We start from the raw sequence: 26,888 nt of genomic DNA, 5'->3' as shown, positions 1-26,888 counted from the left end.
TCCTTCCTTCCTTCCTTCCTTCCTTCCTTTCCTTTCCTTTCCTTTCCTTTCCTTTCCTTTCTTCCTTTCTTCCTTCCTTCCCTTTCTTCCTTCCTTTGTTCCTTCCCTCACTCCCTCCCTCCCTCTTCATTTCCTTCCTTCCTTCTTTCCTCCTTCTTTTTTTGGGTGTGTGATGGAGTCTCACTGTGTTGCCCAGGCTGTAGTGCACTGGTATGATCTCGGCTCACTGCAACCTCCACCTTCTGGGTTCAAGTGATTCCTCTGCCTCAGCCTCCTGAGTAGCTGGGATTATAGGCATGCACCACTACACCCTTGGTGTTTTTACAAAAAGAGATGAGGTTTCACCAAGTTGGCCAGGTGGGTCTCAAACTCCTGACCTCAAGTGATCCAGCCACCTTGGCCTCCCAAAGTGCTGGGACTGCAGGCGTGAGCCACCACGCCTGGCCCAGAGTCAGTGTTTCTAATGGGTGCACTGGGCTGCTGATCATGAATATGTCATGATGTGTATCAAGATGATGTCATAGATAAGAGGCCAGACCAGACACACCTAGATACCCAGGGCTGCTGGAAGAGCGAGTGAATCTTCGTGATGAGGAAGCCTCGGGTCAGGTTTCAGAAGCTGCTTTGCTGATTACCCTCCAACTCCAGTAGGAAATACATTTCACATCAAATAAATGAACTTGCATGTGACTCAACATTAATGATTTCCACAAGACAGCGCTTTTACCGTTACTATGGGCATTCAGATACTTCCTATTATTTAATGTTCATTAAAAAGTGCTTGTTCTAACCTCCTAAGGGATCTTCTGACCTCTGTGGGCCTGACACTGTAGTTCAGAGGGCATAGTGTGGAGAGGAGGCTGCAGGGTGAGCCGTGAGTGCTGGCACCAGGTCCAGGGTTCTGGGTCCCTCCTCCTGTCTGATTTTCACTGGGTGTGTGTTTCCCTCGGGGACTCAGGTTTGGTTCCAGAACCGAAGGGCCAAATGGAGGAAGACAGAGAGAGGGGCCTCGGACCAGGAGCCAGGAGCCAAGGAACCCACGGCGGAGGTGACACCCCCTCCAGTGAGAAACATCAACTCCCCGCCCCCTGGGGACCAGGCCCGGAGCAAGAAGGAGGCACTGGAGGCCCAGCAGAGGTGAGGCTGTGGGACTCCAGGCTGGTGGGCCACGGGCAGCACTGCAGACACAGGGTGAGAACTCAACGTGATCTCCTTCCTTTGCCAGCCTGGGGCGAACAGTGGGTCCTGCAGGGCCTTTCTTCCCCTCCTGCTTGCCAGGGACTCTCCTGAACACGGCCACCTACGCCCAGGCCTTGTCCCATGTGGCCTCCCTCAAAGGTGAGTTTGGGCTTGGCTGGGCTGGCGGGCGCGAACTTGTGGGGTGGTGGAGGTTGTGTGACCGACCTGGGTCTCTGCTCAGCCATCCTTGCACGAGTGTGTGCAGCTTCCTCTCCTCCTGTCAGTCACAGCTGGGGCCACTGGTGCTGTCCAGTGCTATCTCAGTTGCTTCCTAAGCAGCCTGTGCATGGAGAGAATGTTCTAATCATCATTCCACCCACAAAGGACTGGTCCTAGAGGAGCCTGCCCCACCATGACCTTCCATGTTTGCAGCTTCCTCCCACTCCCTGCCAACAAGGTTAGGTTCCAACCTGTAGCTCATGGGTGGGACCTGGACAGGGCAATCATCCCTGCTCCCAGCTCCCTCTCCATGTGTGCAGCCAGCCCACTTGCCTTCCCCAGGTTCCCTGAGGCCAGAGGTCTGAGCGGTTAGGATTTGTGGTTTTCCAGGATGTGCTCTCCTCTTGGTGGCTGTTGTCGCATCTGAAAGATGGAAATCTTTAGGGTCGTTTTGTTAGACTCAGAGACAGGAGACCCTGTGGGCTTGGCCCTTGGGATTTCTGGAGCAGCCTTACCTGAATGGGTTCATCCAGTGTCTCTCAGATCCTGGCCCCAAGCCTATTCTTTCAGTGGCTGGGCTGCACAGCTATGTTGGCCAGAAACAAAGCTGGGCCCAGATTGGGTCTGAGGGAGTGAGTGTCAGGGGGCTGGTCTGTCACAGGGGTCCTAGGACGTGGTTACACAGATGCAGGCTGTAGGCTTTTTTTCTGGTAATAGGAAGTAGGAGACATACCCTTAGGGTGTCCCCTGTTTGCTATGCTAAGGCTTGGGATTTTCCTGCCCCCAAGGAGGGTCCCTCTGCAACAGGTGGGACACACACACACACACACACACACACATACACACACACATACACATACACACACATACACACACATATACACACACACACACACACACAGAGTGGCAATCTGTGTTGCAAAGGTGGTATCTGGAGACAGAAGGAGAATATGATGGAGTCTCCCTAGATAGTTTCCAGGAAGGAGTGGTGGGATTCTGGGTGTAGGGAATAGTATATGCAAAGAGTTCCAGGTATGAGGAGGGCACCCATGGGAGAGTGCCCAAAGATAGGGTGAGGGTGCCCAGCAGGGGCCAGAGCTTGATGGCCCTGGATGCCAGGATCCTGAGTTAGATTCCATGGCAGGAGGTGGAGCCCTTTTGGCCTGGGGCTGCTTCTGAGTAGTCCAGGCAGCTGGGTGCGTCCTCCAGCTCAGTTGGCTGATGTGAGTGGACAAGGCTTAGCTCAGTACCTGCTCCTGGTACTTCCTTCAGCTCCAGGGTCCAGGTGATCGGGGGACCACATAGAACCCCCCACTCTCCAACCCCATAGAACAACCTTGGGACATAGTAACAAGATACAGTGGGCTGCTCAGCGGCTACAGGGGTGGGGACAGCCAATTAGAAAGGGGACCCAGAAGGAGACTACCAGTGGGATGCTGGCATCATCCAAGGGGATGGACTTGGCAAAAGAGCAATCAATCCTATGTCTATGCAACCCTGTCTGCTTTGGTAAGGGCCAGCTCTGCTCCTGAGAGTCACCTTCTCTTTTACAGATGAGGTCGTTCACCCCACTCTGGCCCCATTAGTAGGCAGTGATTCTCATGGCATCTCTGATAGGCTGAGCTGATGAGGCCTGCAGTGGCTGAAGGGGGCTTGAGGGCTAGACTGCAGCCAAGAGGATGGGGAGGTTGAGTGCAGTGCGCGAGAGGGAGACAGAGCTGGGCTTGTGGCTCCCACACCCTGGGGGTGCTCACAGCTCAGTGCCAACCCAGGACAGAGGCTGGTGTGGACAGGAGGGGGTAGCGCTGAACTGGATCAGCCAGCCTGAGTGAACGTGGCCACACACATCTGTTCACCCTCTTCCTCTCCCCTCTGCCCCTTTCCTAAGCCCTTTCTCTGTGACCCCCGGAGCCTGCCCCATGCCTGCCTCACTGGAGATGGGCTTTCCCCTGTTGCTGCCTTTGCTGCCGGATCTTGGCTGGCGCAGGGCCCTGTGGAGGTGGCAGGAATCACAGTGTGCTCACCAAACTTGGACGTGTCTTTGTGCACTGCAGGGGCCCCGCAGGGGCAGCCAGTACACCCCTGTGAGTTCCCCTTCCTGACTAGTCAGGCTGATGGCGGGCGCTTGGGGCTGGGCGACACACAGTGTTTCCAGGGTCAGGCAGGTGAGGCGTGAAGTGGGCGTGTGCAGGTGTTGTCCTTTTCCCGTTACAAATGAACTCTTGTTCCCTTTTTTTGAAACAGGAGGCCCTCTGGGTCTGTTTGTCATTTTCCCACTTCTGAGAGAGGCCTGGGTAGAAGGCATATGTCCCTACCACCAGAAGCAGCTATGCAAGGAGCCGTGCTGGGGGCACCCTGGTTGGGTTGGACAGAGGCGGGCTGAGGGGCCTTTGCTCACACAGGGGGTGGCCGTGGCTCAGCTAGATGACCATGGCTGCATAGGAATGTGGAGCCTGCATTGCCAGAACTGCTGCATTTTCCAGAGAAGCTGGAGATTTGTCTTTGTATTCGAAGTATTCCTGTCTTAGTTGGTTTGGGCTGCTATGACACAGTGCCCTATGCTGGGTGGCTTAGGTGCAGAAGAAGTTTATGTCTCACAGTGCTGGAGGCTGGAAGTCTGCGATCAGGTTGTCTGCAGGGTTGCGTTCTGGTGAGGGCCCTCTTCTGGGGCTGCAGACTGACGACTTCTCCTTGTGGAAAGGAAGCAAGCTCCTCTCAGGCCTCTTCTTAAGAGGGCACGTATCCCATTCACGAGGGCTCCACCCTCACAGGTGATGTCCTCCCAAAGGCCCTGCCTCTGAAAGCCATCACAAGATTTCAACCTACGAATTTTGGAAGGGACACAAGCATTCAGTCCATAATAACTTCCATCTGTTAAATGTTGCCTCCAAGTCTTTGGGCCAAATTGGTAAGTCCTTGGTTGGACCTGCTGCAGCCCTGCCGTTTTGTGACACCCCCCGGGGTTGCAAGGGGCTCTCCATCCACCCCTCCCATCTGTGCTTTCTGAGTTCTGTCTGCATACCTGCCTCCTGCCCCTAGCAAAGCTCCCCTCCCTGGGCTCATCCTGACATCTTCCCTGTCCATGGCCCACTCCTGCCTGGCCTCTCCGAGTGGTGCATTTTTAATCTTCAACAAGCTAAGTCATGTCGGAAAGGGAGGCAACTGAGCAATTATGGAAACTTCTCCTGTGCTCTGCCAGGCAACCTCCCTTCTAATTCTCATGGTAGTGTGGTCAGGATTACAAGAAGAGGGGGTCCGTAGTTGTACAACCAGTGGGTAAAGCTGGGATCACTTATGTGGGTTGCGGCAACTTTGCATTCTAGAAGTACCGACTCCATTGTGGGACACCTCTGGAAGTGAGCTCTTCTGAGTTGCCAGTCCCTGGGGCTGCCTTGGAATCAGCAGGTCAGCACTGCCTCGCCCTTGGAGGTATCTGCCCCAGGGCCCTGGGTAGGAGGTATGTGCCTCTAACACCATCAGTTTCTAACCTCTCCAGGGTTCACTTCTCCCTGGGACCCCTCTCCAGCAGGTGGGACACACACACACACACACACACACACACACACACACACTGACAATCCGTGTTGCAAAGGTGGTTTCTGGAGACAGGAGAATTTGATAGAGTCTGCCTAGACAGTGTCCAGAAAGAAGGAGGAACAGCATTCCGGGGGTAGGTAATAGCATATGCAAAGAGTTCCAGGGATGAGGAGGAGAAGCAGACCCCTCTGGAGAATGGCTGGTGTGTTGGGTGCCTATGGGAGAATGCCCAGAGATGGAGTAAGGGTGGAACATGTGTTACTTGGCTTGGGGCCAGCACAGCTTTCTGACCCTTGCAGCCTAGTCTTCTCCTTTTCTTAGGTTTCCTCAGGCTGCAGAAATTAAGCACAGAGCCCATTCTAGGCCTGGACAAGGAATGACCCCAATTTTTTAGGTCCTAGCTCAGTATGAGGAGCTCTGGGCTATGACACAGCCTCCCTCATCCTCCTGCATCCCCCAAGGTGGTTGGGCAGAGCTGTTGGCTGAACCAGTTATCTTTTTCTTGGGCCTAAACACTGCTTCCTAGGGACTGCTAGCCTACTAGGGGACTGGAGCAGCATGCACGCTGGTGCTAGATGGCACCTGACTGAGCTCTTTTATAAATGAGAAACCGAGGCTTGGGGAGGGGAAGTCACTTGGTCACACATCACTGATTTGGGTAGGTGTCCCCCTTGGGATGGAGGCTGCTGTGTTCGAGTTCCTAATGTGTCCTCCCCTCCCTACCTGGCACTACCAGATACCACTTTTTCATTCATTCTTCTGGATGAGCATGGCTGGTTGGGGACAATGAGAGGCCTTGGGCATCCCTCCTTGCTGCTCCCCAGCAAGTGAGGACAGTTGAAATTCTACTGAGGGAGGGACTGGACTTGCCCAGGATGACCAGAGACGAGGACCAATGTGGGATGAGCCCTGAGGCCCCTTTCAGCTCAGACATCGCAATCACTTCTCCAAGCCCGTGGCAGCCTGCAACTCACCCAGAAGAAATGAATCAAACTTGTTTTCAGCTCCCAGACCCAAATCAGTGCTAGTCTCCTTCTCCAGGCTTTGTGGTCTTACTGGGATCATATAGCCCTGGATGGAAAACAGCAAATGTCTCTGGGTAGGCCATGGAGGTTCAGGCCCACCCCTAAATACCTTCTGAGTGCTGCTCTCCTGTGATTGAGGATCCAAGCCAAGGATGTTCTGTGCTGCACCAGCCCCCAGCTAGAACATGAGGCCAATGCAGGGCTCCCAATGCCCCAGGGCAAGACCTGTCCTCCCAGCGAGCAATTGGAGCACCACCGAGAGCATTATGTGTAGCTACAAATCAGAGGACTCTGAACTGGGGGCCTAGTCTTCTGGTTCTGGGTATCATTGTCGTGGATGTGAAGTCCTAGTCTTGCATATATTGAGAGAGCCTCCAGGCGTGTTTCTGGACTGGCTTAGGGGCTGTGGAGTTTGCTGAGTTCCTTTAAGTAGTGGTCCTTGAAATTCTTAGGTCCTTTAATGTAGTTTTATGGGTATTCATTTGCCCAAACATTCTTCGCCTTAGAAAGTGCTGTAAAAATGGGAGCACACTTGGAATCTAGGCTAACAGCTCCCCAGCAAGCACCACCAGAGGTAGGAAGGCAGACAGGGGTAGGTCAAGGGCTCTAAGTGCAGAGGCTTGTGCTCAGGGCCCCCCCCAGCACTGGCCTCCAGAGCACAGCACTGCAGGGCCATTGCCACACCTGCCTCCCACATGAGTGGGGTGGACAGGCTGGGCCTGGCAGCTCAGTGACATGCCCAGAACATCTTGGGGACTCCTTCCTTACCCAAGGGGAATGCCTGTGAAATACTCCACGGGGCATCTAGATCACACTTTTTACTCTTTAGATCACTGAGTGGGGAGAATGGCTCAGAAAATGGGAAGGGGAGAAGATCTTTTGCCACTTTTCTGAGCTGTGACACATAGAGGAGCCGGAGGCACAAAACCCTGGATTGTGATTTTCTTAGAAAATGAGACAGACTGATCTTCATGCTTTGGAAATCCTTGCTGAGGGCAGGGGTTTGGGACCCAGGGCAGCTAGAGGTCAGGGGAAGTCATGGTCAGGCTGGAGATGACCACTGTCCTTGTAAATCCCCATACTTCAGAACTGCCACAGCAGGAGGGCTGGGGCAGAAACCTGCCTGTGCGCTGCACCTCCACTGCATCATCATCCTGTGCTGGGGATTCTGAGGTTCTGCCAGTTGGGTTGGGTTGGGACAGCTGAGCCACAGCTCTGGGGCTGGTGTGCTGGGGATGCTAGGGCATCAGGGTCGGTTCTGGGGCGTGCGGGGCAGCACATGCTTGAGAAAGATGTGGCTGCCAAGGTCAACAGGGCTGCTTGGGCCAGGGAGAGCCGGGCAGGGGTTGGAGGTGGAGTGTAGGAGACAGCGGCCCTTTTTGGGCAAGAGGTCCTGGTCTCTCCAGTGAGGTGGCCAGGTGGAGCATCCACGGGTACAGATGTGGCAGGCTGTTACCACATGGGTTACTGGGTGGGGGCCTGGATGGCCATTGGGCTGCCTCATCAGGCAGTGAGGCAACTGGCCACCTCAAGGCAGAAAGCTGCCCACCAGGGACAGAGCCTGGTAATCAGAAACCAGGCTCTAGCAGAGATTTTCTCCTTTAATTCTGAGGCAGCTGACTAGCACAGCTAGTTTCCAGCAAGAACCTGCCTGGTGTGAACCGTGGTTATTCTAGCCACGCACATCTTGAGTAAATCACTGAAATGCTTGTTCATCAGCAGAATGGGGATCTTGATCCTAATAGCACTCAGTTCGTAAGGCTGAACGAGGAGAACCCGAGCCAGTGCATTTGAGGCCCTCAGGACAGTGTGTAGCACGTGGGAGGTGACACTATCACTAACTATCATTGAACACCAATACTATTGTTGACCAGAGTCCACCATTCTCATGCCCAGCTGCAGTCCCTCTACCCCGTTCACTTTTAAAGGACCCAATAAAGTATCTTCTTCTCCAAAACTTCTCCCATTTATCTGACCTTTATTGCTACTGAAATTTGCCCTTTCCTCATGACCCTTTTTGTTCCAACTTTTGACCACGTTTAGATGTCCTTTGTAGGATTTCCTGGTCGGGGCTCCCTAGGGCTTCATGCAGCGATGTGCTTTGTCCTCTGGGATGGCCAGGCAGACTTGCTGGGCTCACTGTGGGTGTGTTTTATTTTATGGAAACTCTCAAATAAGAAGAGAGCAGGACCCTACTCCTGTGCAGGGAGGATTAACATGACAATAATGAGCATCCAGAGAAAATCTGTCCCAATACAAAGAATTTTCTTAGGCTGTCTTAGTGGCCAGGATTGCACTCACAATTCATTAATGCAGAGGAGGTTATTAATGGCCAGGGAGGCGCTTGGGTTTGTTCTTGGGAAGTGCTGGCCACAGGCTGGGTGGGAGCCGCTGGGGCTGGAGAGCCACAGTCAGCGGAGGAGGTGCTCTCCCCGGTGCACTTAGCTGGGCTGCCTCCAACCTGTGATTCACAGAGCTGGGTGTGAGGTGGAACATAATTACAGCTGCCAGGGGAGAGCTTTCATAACTCACTGCATGCTCACGCCACGGGAGTCACAGCCACCCCCCAGCACCAGGTAGAGCTGCCTGCCGAGCAGTGGCATCACAGCTGACCTTCCCAGATGGGAGGGGGCAGCCTGCCAGGCAAGGTGGACATGATGGGGACCCCTGTCCCCAGTGTGGTTCCCTAGAGTCAGGGCCCAAGGCCAGAGAATGGCGGCAGGACAATGGAGTAAGATCTGACTGCTTCTTGCCTTCTTCCTCATACCCTCTGGAGAGGTGATATGGTTCTAGCCAGTTGTAGGTAAGGTCCGGGCTGGGAGAAGTCTGGGGACAGGCAGGCTGGAGTCTGGCCCCATCTTCCTTGCAAAGGCCTTGGATACAGTGAGAACTGAAGGAGCTGCTATAGGTCACGTGCCCCGCGTGGTGCAGGCATACAGTGGCACTCACTAGACGCGAGCAACTGAGCAGCAGTCCTGGTCCTGCACTGAGTGTTTGAGGAATGTGCAGGGAGAGAGAGTGCAAGCAGAGGTCTGGCCATGGTCTTCCTAAGGGCAAGGCCCCTGCGTCAGCCAAGAATATTTTGCTTTGCTTTGGCCTTTGCCCTTGGGCTTCCAGGCCAGGCCAAAGTGTCCAGCTTCTGATAGCTGCATTGGCAATGGCATTTGTCCACAAAGGCTGATCTCAGAGTCAGAAATGACCTCTTCCTCCTCTGAGGACCCCCGAAAACATCTTTCCCCTCTTCTTCTTTAATGATGCTTTCCTTTGTGTTGTGATTTAAAAAAAGTCATGATGCTTAAAAAAATTTAAAAATAATTTTTATAATGTTTTTATTGTAAAATAGAATATTTATTAGAAAAATGCATGAAGCATGCACCTATGACTTCATTAATGGTGTCAAGCCCCCAAGTTATCTTGCTTGTACCCCACACTCCCAACTACAAATGCCTTGTTTAGTGGGGAGTGGTGTCCTCCCCACTAAATACACCACTCTGTTGACTTTTACGATGACATAGCTTTACCACTGAAGTAGGCATTCTGAAACACTGTACAGGTTAGTGTCCCTTATCCACAGTGCTTGGACCAGAAGTTTCTGATTTTGGATGTTTGTTTTGATTTTAGAATGTTTGCATTTTACTTAGTGGCTGAGCATCCTGAATCTGAAAATCCTAAATCTGAAACACTCCAATGAACATTTTATCTGGGTGTCATGTTGGCAGACAAAAGTTTTAGATTTATAGCATTTCCAATTTTGGATTTTTTTGGCTCAGCTTTTGTTTGCAAGATTTCTTGCAATTAGGTTTAGTCATAGATTCTTTATGATATTGTATACACACAAGCATGTCTATAAAGACAGTTTGTCTATTCTTTTACAAATTTATTCTTTTCAATTTCTTTTACTTTCTGACTGTGCTGACTAGAACCTTTAGTACAGTATTGAATAGAAGTGGTGAAAACAGGCATCTGGTCTTATTCTAATTTTTTAAAGCTTCATTGAGATATAAATTGCGTTCCATACAATTCATCCATTAAAGTGTACAATTCAATAACTTTTAGTACATTGATCATTTGAGTGTTCACCATCACTACAATCAATTTTAGGACATTTTCACTGCTCTGTAATCATCAGTCACTCTCCACTTTCTCCATTTTGCACAGCCCAGGGCAACCCTGACTCTGCCCTCTGTTTCTGTAGACTGTGGACATCTCATATGAATGGAATCATACAATACATAGTGTGTGTGACCTGCTGTTGCTTTATTGATCTCATGAGGAAGCTCTCAGGGTTTCACAGTTGTGTTTGCTGCCTTTTTTTTAAGTTACTGTTTTTTAAGTAAAGATACTTTCTTCTTGTCCTGGTTTTCTAAGAATTTTATCTTGATTATTGTTTTAAAAATCACTAATATTAATGAACGTTGAATTTCACCACTTCTGCAGCTGTTGAGCTCACTGCATGATTTTTCTTTCTCCATATATTAGTAGGATTAATTACATTGATTCATTTGTTGAATGTTAAAACAACTGCACCTTCCTGAAACAGACCCAAATTAGATATGACAGGCTATCCTTTTTGCGTATTACTGAATTTGGTTTGCTAATGTTTTCTTTAGGGTGTTTGCAGCTATGATCATGAGGAGATTGGCCTGTGATTTTTTTTTTTCTTATAATCTCCATTCCAGGTTTTGGCTTGGTCTTACTTAACTGTGTTTGCCCCAAAAGTTAGTATAAAATAGCAACTGTCATGTTATCTCTCATTATTCTGAGGACTGGCTGGGCTCAGCTGGGCAGTTCTTCTGTGGCTTTTCCTTAAGATCTCCTGTGAGGTTGCAGTCAGATGGCAGCTGGGACTGGTGTATATAAGATGGCATTACTTAGGTGTCTGGGGCTTTGACAGAGATGCTGGGAGGCTGGAACCTCTCTTTCTCCACATGGTCTCTCCTATGATTAGCTTGAGGTAGGACTGAATGGTGATTGGGTACCAAGAGTGTAAAAGCAGAGAATGTCAGGCCTTTTTAAGGCTCACACCCAGAATGGGTACAGTGTCACTGTTGCCGCATCTACTGATTAAAACCAATTGCTGGGCCCTCCCAGACTCAGGCAGAGGGGACTGCACATGGGTATGAGTACTGGGAGGTGTGGTCCGTTGAAGACTGGCTGCAGACACTAACTGCCACAGGTATCAAGGTTATGCTGGCCCTTGCCATGAGTTGGAGTGTTTGTTTTTGACCACCCATACTTCCAATTGTGACTATTTACACTTTAAGAGCACTAATCATATCCAACTCACCTCTAGATCCTTCTACCTACTTTTGCCTGAGCACAGAGTCTGGTGCAGAGTAAAATGTAATGCAGTTTGGGAAAAGAAGGAAAGAATGTGCTGCTCTGGGCCTTGGAGAAGGTCCTCTCTTAGTAGACTCCAAAGATATTGGCCCTGGCTCTGCACTGCTGGCCACTGCTGGACTCCAGAGATCTTAAGCCTCTCCTGTTTTTCATTCAGCACCCACTGAGCAACTACTGCCAGACTTTGAATCATAGGCTGAGCATCTAGCAATTAATTAGACTCATCCCTACCTGAAGGGTCTGGTGGGCTGAGGGGTGGGCTTGAAGAGACAGACAGATCCACCAAGAATCCTAGCTCAGGTGACAGACATGAACTCTCACAGAAGCAAGCAAAGGCGTACAAATTGTGGGGAAGCCCAAAGGAAAGAGGAACTTTCTACATAGAAAGAAGTCTTTCCAGAGGAGATGCCTGAGCTGTGCAGTGGGTGAGGGTCCCCCAGGCAGAGAGAAACATGAACACGGGGAAGGAGCCTGGCAGTGCTGCCTCCCTCTTGACACTGGGTCACCTTGGGGTGGATGCCAGGCTCCTCACTTGTGAAGCAAGGACTTTAATGGCCATACCTAATGGTGTCCATGTATCTGGCACATCCAAATCCTCTTAAGTGCTGGTAATTTTTGTTAGAGTCATGATGTTGAGGCTAAGGAGTCACTTGGGATTTGAATAGGGCTTAAGTTTGGATCACTGAGGCAGAGGTTTCTGCTTCCTACAAGCATTTACTCTCCCATGGGAGAGTCTCCCAGTACCCAGGGCAAGGTGACTGGGGTTCATGATGTGTGGGCAGCACATAGGGCTCCAGGAAAGCAACACAGTACCCCAGGTCCTGTGGCTTGTTTCTGAGGATACAGGTATTTGGGGAGCAGAGGACTCAATGGACAGAAGTGGTCGTTCCTCATGGGGAAAGTGGCTGGGTCAACCCTGGCTCTCCATGCCTAGATGATGTCAGGAAGACAGGTGGAGAACCCAACACTTAAGATTTGTAAGGAATCTCCTTGATGAACATGCTACCACTGCTTCCACAGAATGTAGTGAGGGAAACTGAGGCCTGAATAAGAGATAGAGCTGTTTAAGGTCACATAACATGAATGTCAGAGGCACAATAATTCAGGGACCCGGGTGTGCCACCTTCCAGCCCCCTACACCCTGTATTGATGCTGCTCCTTTGACAGGCACCTTCTGTCATCTTCTGGCTAGAAAAACTGCAACTCACTTTCCAGAAGCCATTTCCTATGGGTGCTGATGGGTTTGCCCTTCCTGTTAATCAATGGGGCCCTGGAGTGCACAGAGCTGAGCAGAAGGCTCTGGCTGATGCCAGAGGCAGCAGGAGAAGCAGCCTGCTCGTGTGGAGCTCTGGCTGCCACTGGAAGGAGGGAGGGTTGTGTGAATTGGCATCTGACTGCCAGGAACATGCATCCCTGTGGCTGCTCTGGCTGTGCTGGGGGTCCTTGGATCTTGGAGTTGCTGTGATTATTTGTTTGACCCTGCAAAGACATCCAAGCAGAAATAGAACACGTGCACTGTCCCTGAGACTATGTCACAGCACAAGGCTCTGGCTGGGCTGGTTGGCTGAGTTGATCCCCATCAATGAGTGTTTGCTGAGTGAATAAGTAATTGTTGAGACAGAGGCCTTACACATAATAGGTGAAATCAGGGGAAGGGTGAGGTTTCGAGTTGATTCCACCAAAAACTCTTCCAAATTAGCCCAAGGATTTTGGCATTAATCAGATTGGGTAACTTTGTTAAGAATACAGTTTTTCTTTCTGAGGGGTATTGAGGAAGCTTAGAACCTGGGAGATGGCAATTTTGAGGAACTAAAATATGCCAAGTTGTTTAAAAAAGATTCTCTCTCCTTTTCTCCCTTCACCAAATATTCACCGAGTGTTTACTTTGTACCAAAATGGGACAGTTTTGTTCTGGAATCAGGGCTGTGAGAGTGGATCAGGATTGCACATACATCAAGTTTGTTAGGTAAGCTATGTGCAAAAACGAACACAGCTCATGATGAAAAGACAAGAAATAAACATAAAGCAAGAGCAGGAGAAAGTACTTCAGGAGTTCCATTAGTAGAAGACCATGTGTCCAAGGCATGAATTTGGTCTTGTTGTTTGTTTGATTATTGGTGACTGTACTTAAACACAGCAACTAAAGATATGCTTAAATATTGTAGGCATTACCATTTAAACTCTCCATGTGAACTATAAGGAACTGATGTTGTGACTCACAAAACGTTTATTAGTTCATTTATTTTACCATACGGTGAAAAGAAATAAATATGGTGTTTGCATTAGATGTCTCATAAATCCATGCATTCATTTCCCGTTCAGCTCTGTTAAACTAACCTGAACATTCAACAGGAAATCCGTGTGTGAGCACTCTCCTTGTCACCAGCATTGGAGTCCACATACCTTTATGATGAAAATGTGCTGCTGGCAGATATGAGACAGAGCTAACTTAATTTTTCCTGTCAGTCTTGGTAGTAGATCAATTAAACTGTCAAGGAGATCAAATATTTCAGACTGTATTTATTACATTAAGTATTTATATTCAGGCCAAACCTTTAAAGCATGATGTCATATAGGAATGGAGTCTGATTAGATCAATTCAGCGGAATTTGCTTTAACTTAATGGAAATCAAATTGTGTGTTTTAATTTAGTGTCCAGGAGGCAGTAGTGTGTTCTCAGTCTGCATTTAAGGACCAGAGGACTCTTGCATAGACTTTTGTGATGGCACAAGTCTGCCGGGGGGAGGGAGGGAGTCATGGCCTTTTAGAGGGTTCATGGGGTGGGGTGGGCAGGAAGGGACTCACCGACTTCGGTCCATACAAAGGGGAGGGAAGATAGATAAATAGAAAGTTGCTGGTGAATCTCATGGCTGGCTCTCAGCCCCATGTTTGCTGTCAATACCCTGAGTGCAGACGGAGGCCATTAGCCATCATGGAGTCTTCTCTGGGTGGTGAAGACACGGGGTCTTTATTCCTTAGCAACCTGTGTGGGACTCTGTGCTAAAGGATAACATCTATTGCCATCATCCGAGTGAGAGGAGACAGGAAATCACAACCCCAAGGAGGACACCCTTTCTATGACAGCAATACCTGTCAGTTTAGAAAGAGCAAAACATACAATAAAACAAAAATAAAAAAATTCATAACCTCAACACCCAGAACAAGCCACTGTGAGTATTTTGGTATTGGAACATTTTAAAATGTCATTTATGAATATATATATCTCCAATAAACATATATTTAATAACTTATAAATTAAAAAGTTTAAATTAAGAATTTAAATTTAAAATTTTTCTATTTCTAAATAAATTTATATTTGTATACATACACCTATGATGCTAGATTGATGTGGTCTATGGCTACACATATACATATGTGTACTACGTGCATGTACGTGTGTTACTATACTTGGATATGGAACATCTTAGTCCATTTGGGCTGCTATCACTAAATGCCATAAACCTGGGGGCTTATAAACAATGGAAATTTGTTTCCCACAGCTCTGGAGTCTGGGAAGCCCAAGATCAAGGTGCTGGCAGACTCAGTGCCTTGTGAAGGCACTGGATTCATAGAGGGGGTCTTCTGGCTGGATTCTCATATGGTGGAAGAGGGAGATTCAGGGCAACCCTCTGGAGTCTCTTATGAAAGGACATTAGTCCCTGAGATCTCAGTGCTCATGACTTAATCATCTTCCAAAGGCCCCACCTCCCAATGCTGTCACCTTGAATTTCAACATATGAATTTTGGGGTGGGGGCACATCAACGTTTAGTCTATTGCACATGTATGTATTATACATTCGAGTACATATTCCAGAATGAATATATGTTAACTAACTGATGACATTGTTTTTTTACTGTTTATTCACCTGTTTTTTAACTGTCCTATTTCATTAGTATCTTTTTTCATGGTACTAAGTATCCGCCTTTAATATATTTTTGTCGTAGTTGCAGTGTGTTCTGTATGAATATAACTTATTCAGCCAGTTCCCTATTATTGGGTCATTGGTTGATTCACGGTATTTTTGTTGAAGAAAGTGATTTCCTCAGTAGCTAACTTAATGTTTAGCCCATTCATAATAGCTTAGAAATTTTTTAAATTTTTTATCTTTATATAATATTATTTGCTAATATTTTCTTTATTGTTCAAATTTTAGTGTTTGTGCTGCCGAAGCGAGCACTTGATAGCTTTTTGATAAATTACAAAAAAAAAAATCTGCCACTTCCTTCTAGAGCCCCATGTCTAGCAATCAAGTAATTAAGAGGAGGTTTTGAAAGTTTGTTTGGCTTACTCTTCAAAATTCTCTTGGCAGAATAAATTACTCTACTTTTTGGCCAGATGAGAAGATTTCACCAAGGAACAAATACTGTGAAAAAGTGTAGGGCTTGTGCTGAAGGCAGGGTGGGTACACAGCGCCGGTGAGCACTGTCACCACGTACACGCTATTTGCATATGTGTAGTGTTACGTGTGTGTGCGTGTGTACCGTTGCAGGTCCTGTGCCCATTGTGGTATTCTCTGGAAGATACTCAGGACCACTTGGGTTCTTCAGCTGGTCATAGAAATGAACTGGAAATTGGAATGAGCTGTGAATTATGACTTAGAATTGTCCGTTAATTTGTATGGGGTTGTGGAAATAATGGTTTGAGGATTAAATACCAGGTGCTTTATAGAATTTATCCCCGAAGTTGGTGTGTTAAGGTGCAAAAGCTGAAGCTTGGGAAGATGAAGGTGGGTCCCATGTCTGGTTAACAGTGGGGCCACGGGTCAGATTTCTTCTGACCACGTTCTTGTTCTGATTGCCTTCTTCTGCCCTGCCCAACTGCACCGGCCTTTCTGGCCCCAGAGACTTCCTATTGTCACTCGTTGATAGGATTTCCATAATGATGACTTGGTTCGGGGGTAGATCTTTTCTAAGTGTGTTTGTCACCTTATGATGTAATAAAGACGGGTGACTAGCTCCTCTCATGGCCAATTCAGTGGCTCCATGACTAGCAGTCAGAGGCTTGGTGCAGTTTTCAAAGCCCTGTCAAACATCATGTCATGTGATCACAGTTGCAGCTATGATGGCTTCGGGCCATCCTAGGACACTGCTCTGCTTGCCTCTATGCAAATGCCTGTATGCAAATTTTGAATGTTTTGGGCTGTTTTACAAAATTTTGTCTCTTTTCTCTGTATTAACAACCTATGTGTCTACCACTAGTGGCCATATTTGTTTCTAGTTTGTGGCAGTCTTGAAAATCAGACAACTTACGTTAGAAATGCACTTTGTGCATAGGAGAATATTTAAGTATTTGGTGAGGGTCATGAGCACACTTCTTTTCTTCTTCTTCTTTTTCTTTTCTTTTTTTTTTTTTTTCAAAACAGGGTCTTAGTCTATCATCCAGGCTGGAGCGCCGTGGCAAGATCTCAGCTCACTGTAACTCTGCCTCTTGGGCTCAAACGATCCTCCCACCTCAGCCTCCCTAGTACCTGGGACTACAGCTGAGTGCCACTGCACCTGGCTTTTTATTTATTTGTTTTTCAAGATGAAGTCTTCCTCTGCTGCCCAGGCTGGAGTGCAGTGGCACGATCTTGGCTCACTGCAACCTCAGCCTCCTGGGTTCAAACAATTCTCCTGCCTCAGCCTCCGGAGCAGCTGGGATTACAGGTGCACACCACCACACCTGGCTAATTTTTGCATTTTTAGTAGAGACGGGGTTATACCATATTGGTCAGGCCGATCTTGAACTCCTGACCTCAGGTGATCCGCCTGCCTCAGCCTCCCAAAGTGCTGGGATCATAGGTGCCTGCCACCATGCCTGGCTAATTTTTTTTGTATATTTTGTAGAGACAGGGTTTTGCTGTGTTGCCCAGGGTGGTCTCAAACTCCTAGGCTCAAGCGATCCACCCACCTCAGCCTCCCAAAGTGCTGGGACTACAGGTGTGACCCACCGTGCTCTGCCTCTGCTTAAGCACACTTTTCATGGCCAAAGTGCATGAGCTTTGGGTCTGGGTTTTCACTCAGTAACTATTTACTAATGAGTCACCCTGGGAACCCCAGAAGCTCCATCGTGTTATTTCAATTTCTCAGCAGTATTCAGGGTCCATGAAATTGTTTGTGCATGCAGCATATTGGTACTGTCAGATCACTGAGAAATCAAGGGGCAGTTTTTGAAGAATCCCACTTGTGAAAATCATTTTTTTTCCTTTGCAAAAAATGGCTATAGAATTCAAGGAAGAATAGAATTCAAGGAAGATACTGGTTGTTGGACAATTTAACATGTATATGTGCCCAGATCACTGTAGTGTCTGTCCTCACCACTGCTTTTCTCTTTAGAGTGATGACAGAGGCATCTGTTGATGGGAGACATAAGGCGGAGTGTGACCGTCACACAAGAGAGAAGGACTTTACCCTCCCTTTTTTTGCAAGTTCTGCCTCTGTTAAGGATACCCACAACCCTGTGGGGTGGCAGTGAAGTTACTGTGCAGTCGTATTGACAACATGGTCGATTGCTGAGCCATGTCTTCTTTGTGCAGTTGGATCTTTGGATGCAGATCACAGACTTTATACTTTTCCTTCTTAACCATCTCGCTAGATTTGTCCCGTTTGCTTTTAATCTTGTCTCTTACACAGATGGCCTCTCTCAGTCTTGCCCAGGCCTCTGTCCTGGATCCACACATCTTCCCAGTTCTCACTCACGTCTCAGCAGGGCCTGGGGAAGCCCCTTTGGCAGCCTCTGAGGACCTCCGTTCAGAAGGCCAGGTTTCATTTGCCACATTCCTGGGTGTGACTGTTCCCATGTTTGTGCGTCCACCTGTAGGCATCCACCCTCTTTGATGGATGCTTTCGCTGCAGTCCAGGCTTGGGGTGCAGACAAGGAAAGGGAGCCATGGCTTTGTGTGCCCAAGGATTTTTTTTTTTTTTTGAGACAGAGTCTTACTCTTTCACCCAGACTGGAGTGTAGTGGAGCGATCTTGGCTTACCGCAACCTCCTCCTCCCAGGTTCAAGCAGTTCTCCTGTCTCAGCCTCCCAAGTAGCTGGGACTACAGGCGCATACCACCACACCCGGCTAATTTTTATATTTTTAGTAGAAACAGGGTTTCACCATATTGGTCAGGCTGGTCTCGAACTCCTGACCTCAGGTGATCCACCCACCTTGGTCTCCCAAAGTGTTGGTATTACGGGCATGAGCCACTGCACTCAGCCCCAAGGCTCTTGTTGGTCAGTGTGCACCTATCAGGGTCAGCTGCCTGCTGAGGAACTCCCCCACACCCCCACCACTGGGCAGGAGCTGGAGGGACTTGTGAAAACCCTGAGAACCTTCCTTAGGAAAAGGCCCAGTGGGTACAGTGGGTTGAAGGTGCCAGCCCCATGGATGTGAGGCTGGGTGTGGCTGGGTGAGTGTTTGGTGGCCTGAGGGGCTTTGGAGATTCTTGATCACTGCAGGATCCATAAAAACAGTCCCTGCTGCCCTGTGTGCACTTCATCTTCCTGGGCCACTTTGCCCTCAACTCCCCTCTGGCCAGTATACTTTTTTAAAAGAACGATCTTATTTTCTTTTTAATCGTGGTAAAATACACATAACACAAAATTTACCATCGTAACCATTTTTAAGTGTATGACTCAGTCATGTTAAGCACATTCCTGCTGTTGTGCAGCCCATCTCCTGAACTCTTCATCTTGCAAAACTGAAGCTCTGACCTGTCAACAAATCCCACTTCTCCTGCCCCACCCCAGGTCTGTGTCATTCTACTTCTGTCTCTGGGAATTTGAGTACTCTGGGAACCTCACAGAAGAGGACTCCTGCAGGATTTGTTCTTTTTGTGACTGGCTTATTTCACTAATGTAATGTCTTCAAGGTTCACCCCTGTTGGAGCAAGTGTCAGAATTCCCTTCCTTTTGAGGCTGAGTCATATTCTATGGTATGTACAGTCCTTATGGTTTTTAACCACAGGGTCCTTGGCTTCACCTAGTCCTCAGTTTCCCATTAATCCAATGCTGTGTATGTGTGTGTGTGTGTGTGTGTGTGTGTGTACATAGGGGTGAGTTACACACACATAGACTATTTGCTGTAGCTTTGATTCTGTGAGTTAACTTACTCCTCTTAACTTCTAAGTTTGCATTTTGAGGTCCAGGAGTATAGTTATGGGTGGCTTTCTTAGGGGCCACTGCAGGTATGACTTGTAGCTGCGGCTCCAGGGGAAGGAGGCTCTGTCACTTCTATGTCTGTCACATGACTGGATTTGCCACTGAGTCACAGAGCATTTAAGTCACCATTGATGCTTACATTGGAGTCCCTTGCTGGGGTTAATACCAGCCTGAGAGGGATTGAGCCCACCTTTCTCATCTGGCCTGATCCAGGGCTGGCTACCCAGGGCTAAGCCTGAGGACGGTGGCCTCTTCCAGGTCACCAAGAGCCTGTAGCCCCAGCCAATCTCTGCTCTCAGATGTGCCTGCTGGGTCTGTCTTCAGCCTTCCTTCTTATTAAAATTCATTTAAAATTAACATTATGTTTCTAAGTTTAAAAGAAATTGGTTTTCATTGTAGAAAAACAAGGAAAATTCTATATAGACACAGAGAGGAAAATACAAATCTATAGCATACCTGCTCCAAGGGGGACCACCATTCTTAAGAACTTGGTATCTTCATACCTTAGGCGCTCCTCACCAGCAAGCACCCTGGGGCAGGGAGACTTGGAAGGGAGACAAGGCCCCGTGGGGGTGGGTCCTAGGAAGGCCTGAGGCTCATAGCAGGCATTGTTCCCAGCAAAAACTGCCATTCCTCATGAGAGTTTCCGGGTGACTGGAGTAAGGGTGTGGCTATGCCTGTATAAGAGCCCCTAGAAGAAGTGGAGCAGCCAGGCCCCGGGGTTTGACCAAATGCATGACAGGCCAGAGGCCAGCCGGCCTGCAGGGCAGTGGGGCCAGTCTCAGAGCTCCCTTGCACACTCTGCATGTGTGCTGCCTCACACTTGTCTTGGTATCTGCTGCCTACTGGATCAGCCCCTCAGTCAAACTCTAGGTAAGAGGTGAAGCTGCATTTAAACCTCCTGTTAACAACACAGGAGCGGGAAAGGCCACCAGGAGGTTCTGACCCCATCTCTACAATAAACTGTGCAAATATGGGCCTCAGTTTCCTTACCCGGAGGGGGACATGAGCCATGCCTACCTTCAGGGTGGCCATAATATGAGGAGAGGAGCAGCAAGTGGTAAAGGTGAGCTTCCCTTTGCCTCTCAGCAGGCTTGGCAAGGAAGAGGAGGATTTTTGAATGTGGCTGAGGGGAGCAGAAGGTGCCTGGCTTTGGCACTAGGAAGCCTGTCTAAAGAAAGGAGGGTGGGGACGTCCCAGCTGCTGGAAAAGCTGGTGCAGCTGCAGCTGCCCCTGAGGCTGATCTCTAGAAGTGGCATTGGGTCTTGGTGGCCTTCAGGCCCCAGTGAGCACAGGATTTGTCTCACAACTACTGCCTCTTGGTGACTCGAGGAAAGACTCCAGAGCATGCTCAGAAAGGCAGGCCAACAGCTCAAATCTCACTTGCAGCCTGTGGAGTTGTCCAGGACTACAGGGGAGCTGGGACACAAGGGTGCTGACCTTGGTGCTGACCTTGGTGTGGACGGACCTCAGCCCTGGCTGGGACCACTTCAGAAATTCCATCTCCATGTTTTCCATTATTACCAGCCAAGAGGCAACACGTGGGTGAGAAGGACTAACCTGGGCTTGGACCTATACTGAGCAATTTCCAAGTTGATTCCCTCGGAGGTTCTCAAACCTCCGTTCGTGACACCTCTGGGCCATTAGCAATATTTAACAGTTAAAGTTCTGTTCATTCAATGGTTAGGTCCAAGCAGCTCACTAAGTATGCCCTGACAACTTAGTAGCCATTTGAAAAATAATACTTGTAAGCTGAAAACAAAATAATGTTTTTTTAATCATTACTTTTTAGAGTCAGGGTCTTACTCTGTTGCCCATGCTGGAGTGCAGTGGTGCAATCACAGCTCACTGCACCTTTGAACTCCTGGGTTCAAGTGATCCTCCTGCCTCAGCCTCCTGAATAGCTAGGATATTGGCACATACTACTATGCCTGGTTAATTTTTTAATTTTTATTTTGTAGCGATAGGATCTCGCTATGTTGTTCACGCTGTTCTTGAACTCCTGTGCTCAAGAGATCCTCCTACCTCAGTCTCCCAAACTGTAGCAATTATAGGTGTGAGCCACTGTATTTGACTGCTTTCATTTTTAAATTCTTTTCTAAGGGGCTTATGTGCCTTATAAGCTTTGTATAGCGTCTCTAATCTTGGAATCTTATTAGACTTCGCCACACATTTTATATTCCAGTGTGGAATTTTGTGTGGTGCTTGGAAAATCCAGGTTCACAAAGCGATTACATTCTTGACAGGAATGCAGCAGGATCTCGTGGTGAAGCTGGGAGCCGCCTGCAGTCAGCAGCTTGCCCAGCACCTGACACATGTGGCTGGCTGGGTTTCCCTCCATTTAAGGTATCCCTGCAGTGCCCCAGTGAGTTCTTAGGGGTGCCTTGACACAGTTTAGGAGTGTGGGATGACTTCATGGGGTCCTCCTTATGATCCTGTGATGTAGGTATTACCTCATTTTACAGATGTAGAGACTGAGGCTTAGAGAAGCCAAGATATTGGCCTAAGGCCACACAGCTGATTGGCAAGGGAGCCAGGACTGGCCAGGTGTCCCTGATGCTCTCACAATCCTTTGAACTATTAACTAGGCCCCTTAGTTGTGTGTCTTTGAGGTTCTGAGCACTTGTTCTTCTCTCTTTAGTATCTGGCACCAGAGGGAATCAATCTTTCTGTCCTTCAGAACTCAGACTGTTCCCCACATCACCCAGCCCTGAGAGGCAGAAAGTGGACAGTGATGGGAGCCTGTTGTTTTTCCTTTTTCCAGGGGGCCCACTGTGTTCTTGCTGCGTCCCAGACCCCATGGGACTCTCCTTCCTTCCCACCTATGGCTGCCAGAGTAACCGCACGGCCAGCGTGGCTGCCCTGCGCATGAAGGCCCGTGAGCACTCAGAAGCCGTCCTGCAGTCGGCCAACCTCCTGCCTTCCACCAGCAGCAGCCCTGGCCCTGCTGCCAAGCCGGCGCCCCCAGATGGCAGCCAGGACAAGACCTCTCCCACCAAGGAACAGATCGAGGCAGAGAAGAGTGTATGAGGGTCCACAGTGCCCCACCCAGCGTGCCCTACCCCCTTCCTGCTTCTCCCAGCCTCAGCCCCTACAGAAAACTCTCCAAATAGCAAGGAGAAGTCTGTGGCCTCAGGGCCTCTGCATGGACCCAGGATGGGCAATGAGCCTCATAGCTCCCTTGGCACCTGGAGGGTCCCTCTGGAGTCCCACCAGTGGGGCTGTGTTGCCCTGGCTTCTTTGGCAATAGATCCCAATGGCACTTGGTGGCAGCAGAGCCCCCTCTATGAGGAGCCTCCCTGGGGTTTCCATCCAGGCCCAGAGTCTTGGAGGGAGGTAGATTCTTTATCCATCTCCCTTCCTGTTTCCTCCCTGGGCCGCCTTTGAAGGTCTTGTCAACCCCAGAAACTGTGGCATGGGCTGAAGTTTCATGATAAGAAAAGGGCCTGTCCCCTTACATTGTTTAAGACCTGGGGAACTGGTGGAGCGCCAGCTGACTCTTGCTCCCCTGGACCAAGACAAGCAGCAATGCCCTTTCTCTTGTTGGAGAATATTGGTTGTGGCCTTGGTTAGAAAGTGAGAAGATGTAGGGTAGGGAGGGGCCAACAGGACACAGGCTGTCCTAGAGGCCCAAGGCGGCTCTGACCCAGGAGGTCTCACTGGCACATCTGGCTAATCACCCAGGCCACCTACTCCATGAATTGGAGGCTGCTGTCTTGACACTGTGGGTGTGGCCCCCATATCTGAAGCACTCATCTGCAGGCCTGTCCTCTCTCCCAAATAGACCTGTGGGTTGGTGAAAAGTTGAGCAACTGAAAAGCAGCTCTCTGGTTCAGGAGGGCCTGAGGGCCCTTGGAGAGGGAAGAAGCCCTTCAGGAATGCCTCTGAAATAATTATGCACACAGATGAACTACCTTTCTCCAGATGCCTGGCTCGTAGAGGAGGCTCTTCAGTGGTGTTTTTTACTGGGGGAGAGAATGTAGGAAAGGAGACACGAACGGCCTATGTGCAGAGATGGAGCACGGGGAAGACAGCGTTCTCATGGTGTGGAGAGCATTAGCTCCAAAGGGCCAAATTTCACTGCGATTTCTGTTTTGGTCTAGTGTGGCTGTTTTCTCTGGTGTGGATGGTGACGTGGAGGAGATCCAAGGGGAACGTGCAATAGCATAAGCTCTGCCACTTTCTGGCAGGGGTGCCCGGCACCTGAAAGTTTGCAGTCTTTGGTGGCTTTTGCTGACAGTGTTTCCATGTAGACAGTTATTGCTTTCATGATGGTTATTTTGTTTTCAGCTATTACCATCAAAAGGTTCTACCTTTAGATTTCCTGTCCCCTTTTTACCTTCCCCCACCCCATGACCCCCAAATAATACTCCTGAGTGTATTGTGCCTCGCCTATGATCACCATGAAGCATTTGATAAAACACACTGTCTCCTTTAAAGAAAAAAATCAAATCCTTCCTCCTGCTGTATTTTGCTTGTTGAGTATAAAGATGAAACGATTTGCCAAAAAGTGGCAAAGTTGCTTCCGTTTCCCTGTAATTACGAATGTTTGGTTGAAGGATGTAAGCTCAAGCCCTTATGTACACTAACTCTTCAATCTAATTGTTTGATTAAACTCGTATTTCCTCCAGAAAGGTACATAAATAAGTGAACTGTTGAGCAAATTAAGAATACTTAACAGCATTGCATCTGAAAAGTAGTTACGCTGATTAAATTTTGTGTCCTTGAGGACTTTCAGGAAATTACTTTTGATCGTCAATAACACAATTAAGTAAACTACACACACATTAGCATGAATAATTGATAAGAAATTATGTATTACCACGAAGCAGTGATTTAATAATTCATGATGCGACACTCTAGTGACTGTGCAAAACTGGATCATATCGAAAAGTCTGCCTGATGTTACTGAAAGAAAGGAAAGAAAAATGAGCACCAAACCTCTGCAGAGATATTGAGTACTTAGTTTTGTTGTACAAAGGCAAAAAGTAATGATGCATGATGTAGTTTCTGTTTGTTTAAATACCCAAATAAATTTAGAGGAGTTAAAAGAAAGACCTTAAAGCTCAGGTTCTCTCTTTGTTCCTCTCAGCCCTGAGGCTGCAGGGCTGGGTGGAGTCTGCGCTCTTCAACCTTCCACTTTGGCCAATGTGCAAATGGAAACCTTCTGGAAACTTCCAGGAGGAGGGCATTGAGGACTTGGCTCAGGAACCTTTTAGTGGATGCTGGGACAAGACAAGGGCCCCTGTGCAGGTCAGAGGCCTCCCCAAGGCATTGACGAACACTGCCTCGCAGGGTCGTTTTGCTGGAGCCCCTGTAGGTTGCCCTGTCTGCAGAAGTTCATTACGTGACTGTAAAAGACTGTAAAAGGGCTTCAGTGTGGGAAAGAGGCTCAAGCCCCCAGAGATTGATTGATTAATTAATTATTGTTATTATTCATTTATAAGTTGAGTCACACTGAAGTGTATTCCTTAATGCACTCCAGGTTATGGGAAAGGAGACTAGAAATCACTGAAGTTGGACTGGGGCAGCAGCCCAGCCTTGTTGGGGATGACAGCCTGCTCAGAGGAGGAGCAACTGTGGTATAGCAGGGAGTCAGGGTGGGCAGCCCTGGCATAGGACCTGCAGGACTTGTGGGCTCCTCCTCCATCCCTCAGTGAATGCCCAGTGTCTGACCTCTCAGGCTGTTAGAAAGACCTCCGTTTGACTCTGCCACTGTCTCATTGCCTGGGAACTTTACAGAGGTTAGCACATTTAATCCTAATGGCCAACCCACAAGGTAGGTCCTGAGATTCCCATCTCACATGTAAGGAAACTGAGGCATGGTAAGGTTGGCCAACTTCTGTAAAGCTACATAGTTGATAGCCTCCGACAGGAAGAGGGAGAGCTCGGCCTCATTGGCTGTCATACAGCGAGTGGTTAATAAATGACTTGATGAGATCAACTGGGCTCAGTCTTCAAGGCCAGGAGGGCCACGGAGGCGTATGAGGACGGGTTGGTACTAGCAGGTTTCACAGATGGTGAGTCATAGTTTACTTTTGCTCACTGTCTTTTGGGTTCTGTCTTGGATGGGCCTGTGGGAGGGGAGAATAAACCACCCCGGGGCCCTGTCAGTCCTCAGTATCTCCCTTCTCTGGGTCCAGCCTGCCCCAATTTTATCTGCCTCTCGGCCAGTGCACCTGGCCTTCAGGTGTGTGCCTGTCTAAGAGCAGGCCCAGCAGCAATCCTTGAACTCAGTGGTGCCCAGAGCTTCTGGGCCTCTCTGATGGATATTCTAGCAAGACGGGAAGACATTTCCCTTATGTGGACACCAAGAAAGTTTCCCTTATGTGAACTGGTTGAGTCTCAGGACTGCCTGTTGTGAGACTCAACCAGTCCACATAAAGGAAACTTTCTTCTTAATTTTCTGGCTTCACCAGAAAAAGTGAAACCTTTACAAATTCAGAGCTTGGTTGAAGTTAGTTAAAAGCGTGTTTCGCTTCTTCAGAATCCTGGCTCTAAGGGCTGTGTGACTCCTGGTGAGTCACCTTGGCGCTGGCTGTTTGGAGATTAAATGAATGGATAGCTACATGGTGCTGGGCATTGATGAAGTGCAGTATAAAGGCCAGCTCTTGTTCCGCCAAGCCTCACACATCAAAGGCTTGAAGAGTGAAAACCTCACTTTCTCAAAAAGAAATGACGGAATGGCTCTCAGCTGTGCCTGAGTCTGCAGAGGGAGCTGGGATTGCCACGCTCTTTCCTGAGCAAATTGTGTGGGCCGTAGAAGGGCTGACTTCCAGGAGGAGGCGTGTGCCCAGGCACTTGAGCTTGGAAGGGCATCTGCGGTACCCAGAGGCAGGGGTGGGCATGAGGCTGGGGTGGGGGAGAATGTCTTAGAGCTCTTCTAGTGGTAAGTACAGGGAAGCACTGAAGCCAGTTTATGTCAAAAAGTGCCTTTATGAGGAGGACACCAAGTGATCTCATGGAGCTCAGGTTGGCTGACACTGTAGCCCTGGGACCCCAGCAAGACAGACACCAAGAAGTGGGAGTTGGTCAGGAACCTCCCTCCTTTTTCCCTGCAGATCGGCCCCCTCTGCTGTCTCACAGCCATCAGCCAGGCAGGGCTCACCGTGGCTTTCCAGTCTCAGCCACACCCCTTGGGAACTTGAGCCAGTAGATACCTCTGCTGTCATCAGGAGTGGTCAGTCATGGCTACCCTGGTCCTGCCCTGCCCTGGGGAGGGGACATGGCTCTCAGAGTCTCTGGGCTGAGGATCTGGGCTGACATGCAGAATATGCCCCCATACCCCTGGGAGGACAGCACCAGAGGCAGAGAAGGGCACAGATGTGGAAAACCCAGTTCCTGCTGAGGCAAGTTAAACCCAAGGATGATAGGTTCCCCTAAGAGACTATAAGGGCTTATATTATTGTTTTTTTAAAATGATAATATAGCTTCATTCTGGGCTCCACTCATGAATACTG

General features: G+C 48.8%; 1 protein-coding gene across 1 annotated transcript in view; it reads left to right on the top strand.

The window, feature by feature from the left end:
- The window catches only part of DRGX (dorsal root ganglia homeobox), a 33,109-nt gene extending 8,626 nt beyond the window's left edge, over positions 1–24,483 (top strand). The window contains exons 4-6 of the mRNA XM_032266851.1: positions 959–1,137; positions 1,226–1,338; positions 22,193–24,483. Of these exons, the coding sequence (XP_032122742.1) occupies positions 959–1,137; positions 1,226–1,338; positions 22,193–22,458 (558 nt within the window). The 3' untranslated portion in view covers positions 22,459–24,483. The remainder of the gene's footprint in view (positions 1–958; positions 1,138–1,225; positions 1,339–22,192) is intronic.
- The last annotated feature ends 2,405 nt before the right edge of the window (positions 24,484–26,888 follow it).

This window comes from Sapajus apella, unplaced genomic scaffold (genome assembly GCF_009761245.1).
Source record: "Sapajus apella isolate SASKATOON/1434 unplaced genomic scaffold, GSC_monkey_1.0 scaffold161, whole genome shotgun sequence".
Classification (NCBI taxonomy): domain Eukaryota; kingdom Metazoa; phylum Chordata; class Mammalia; order Primates; family Cebidae; genus Sapajus; species Sapajus apella.
The sequence above is the reverse complement of the archived record's forward strand: the minus strand, read 5'-3'. Positions and strand labels throughout refer to the sequence as shown.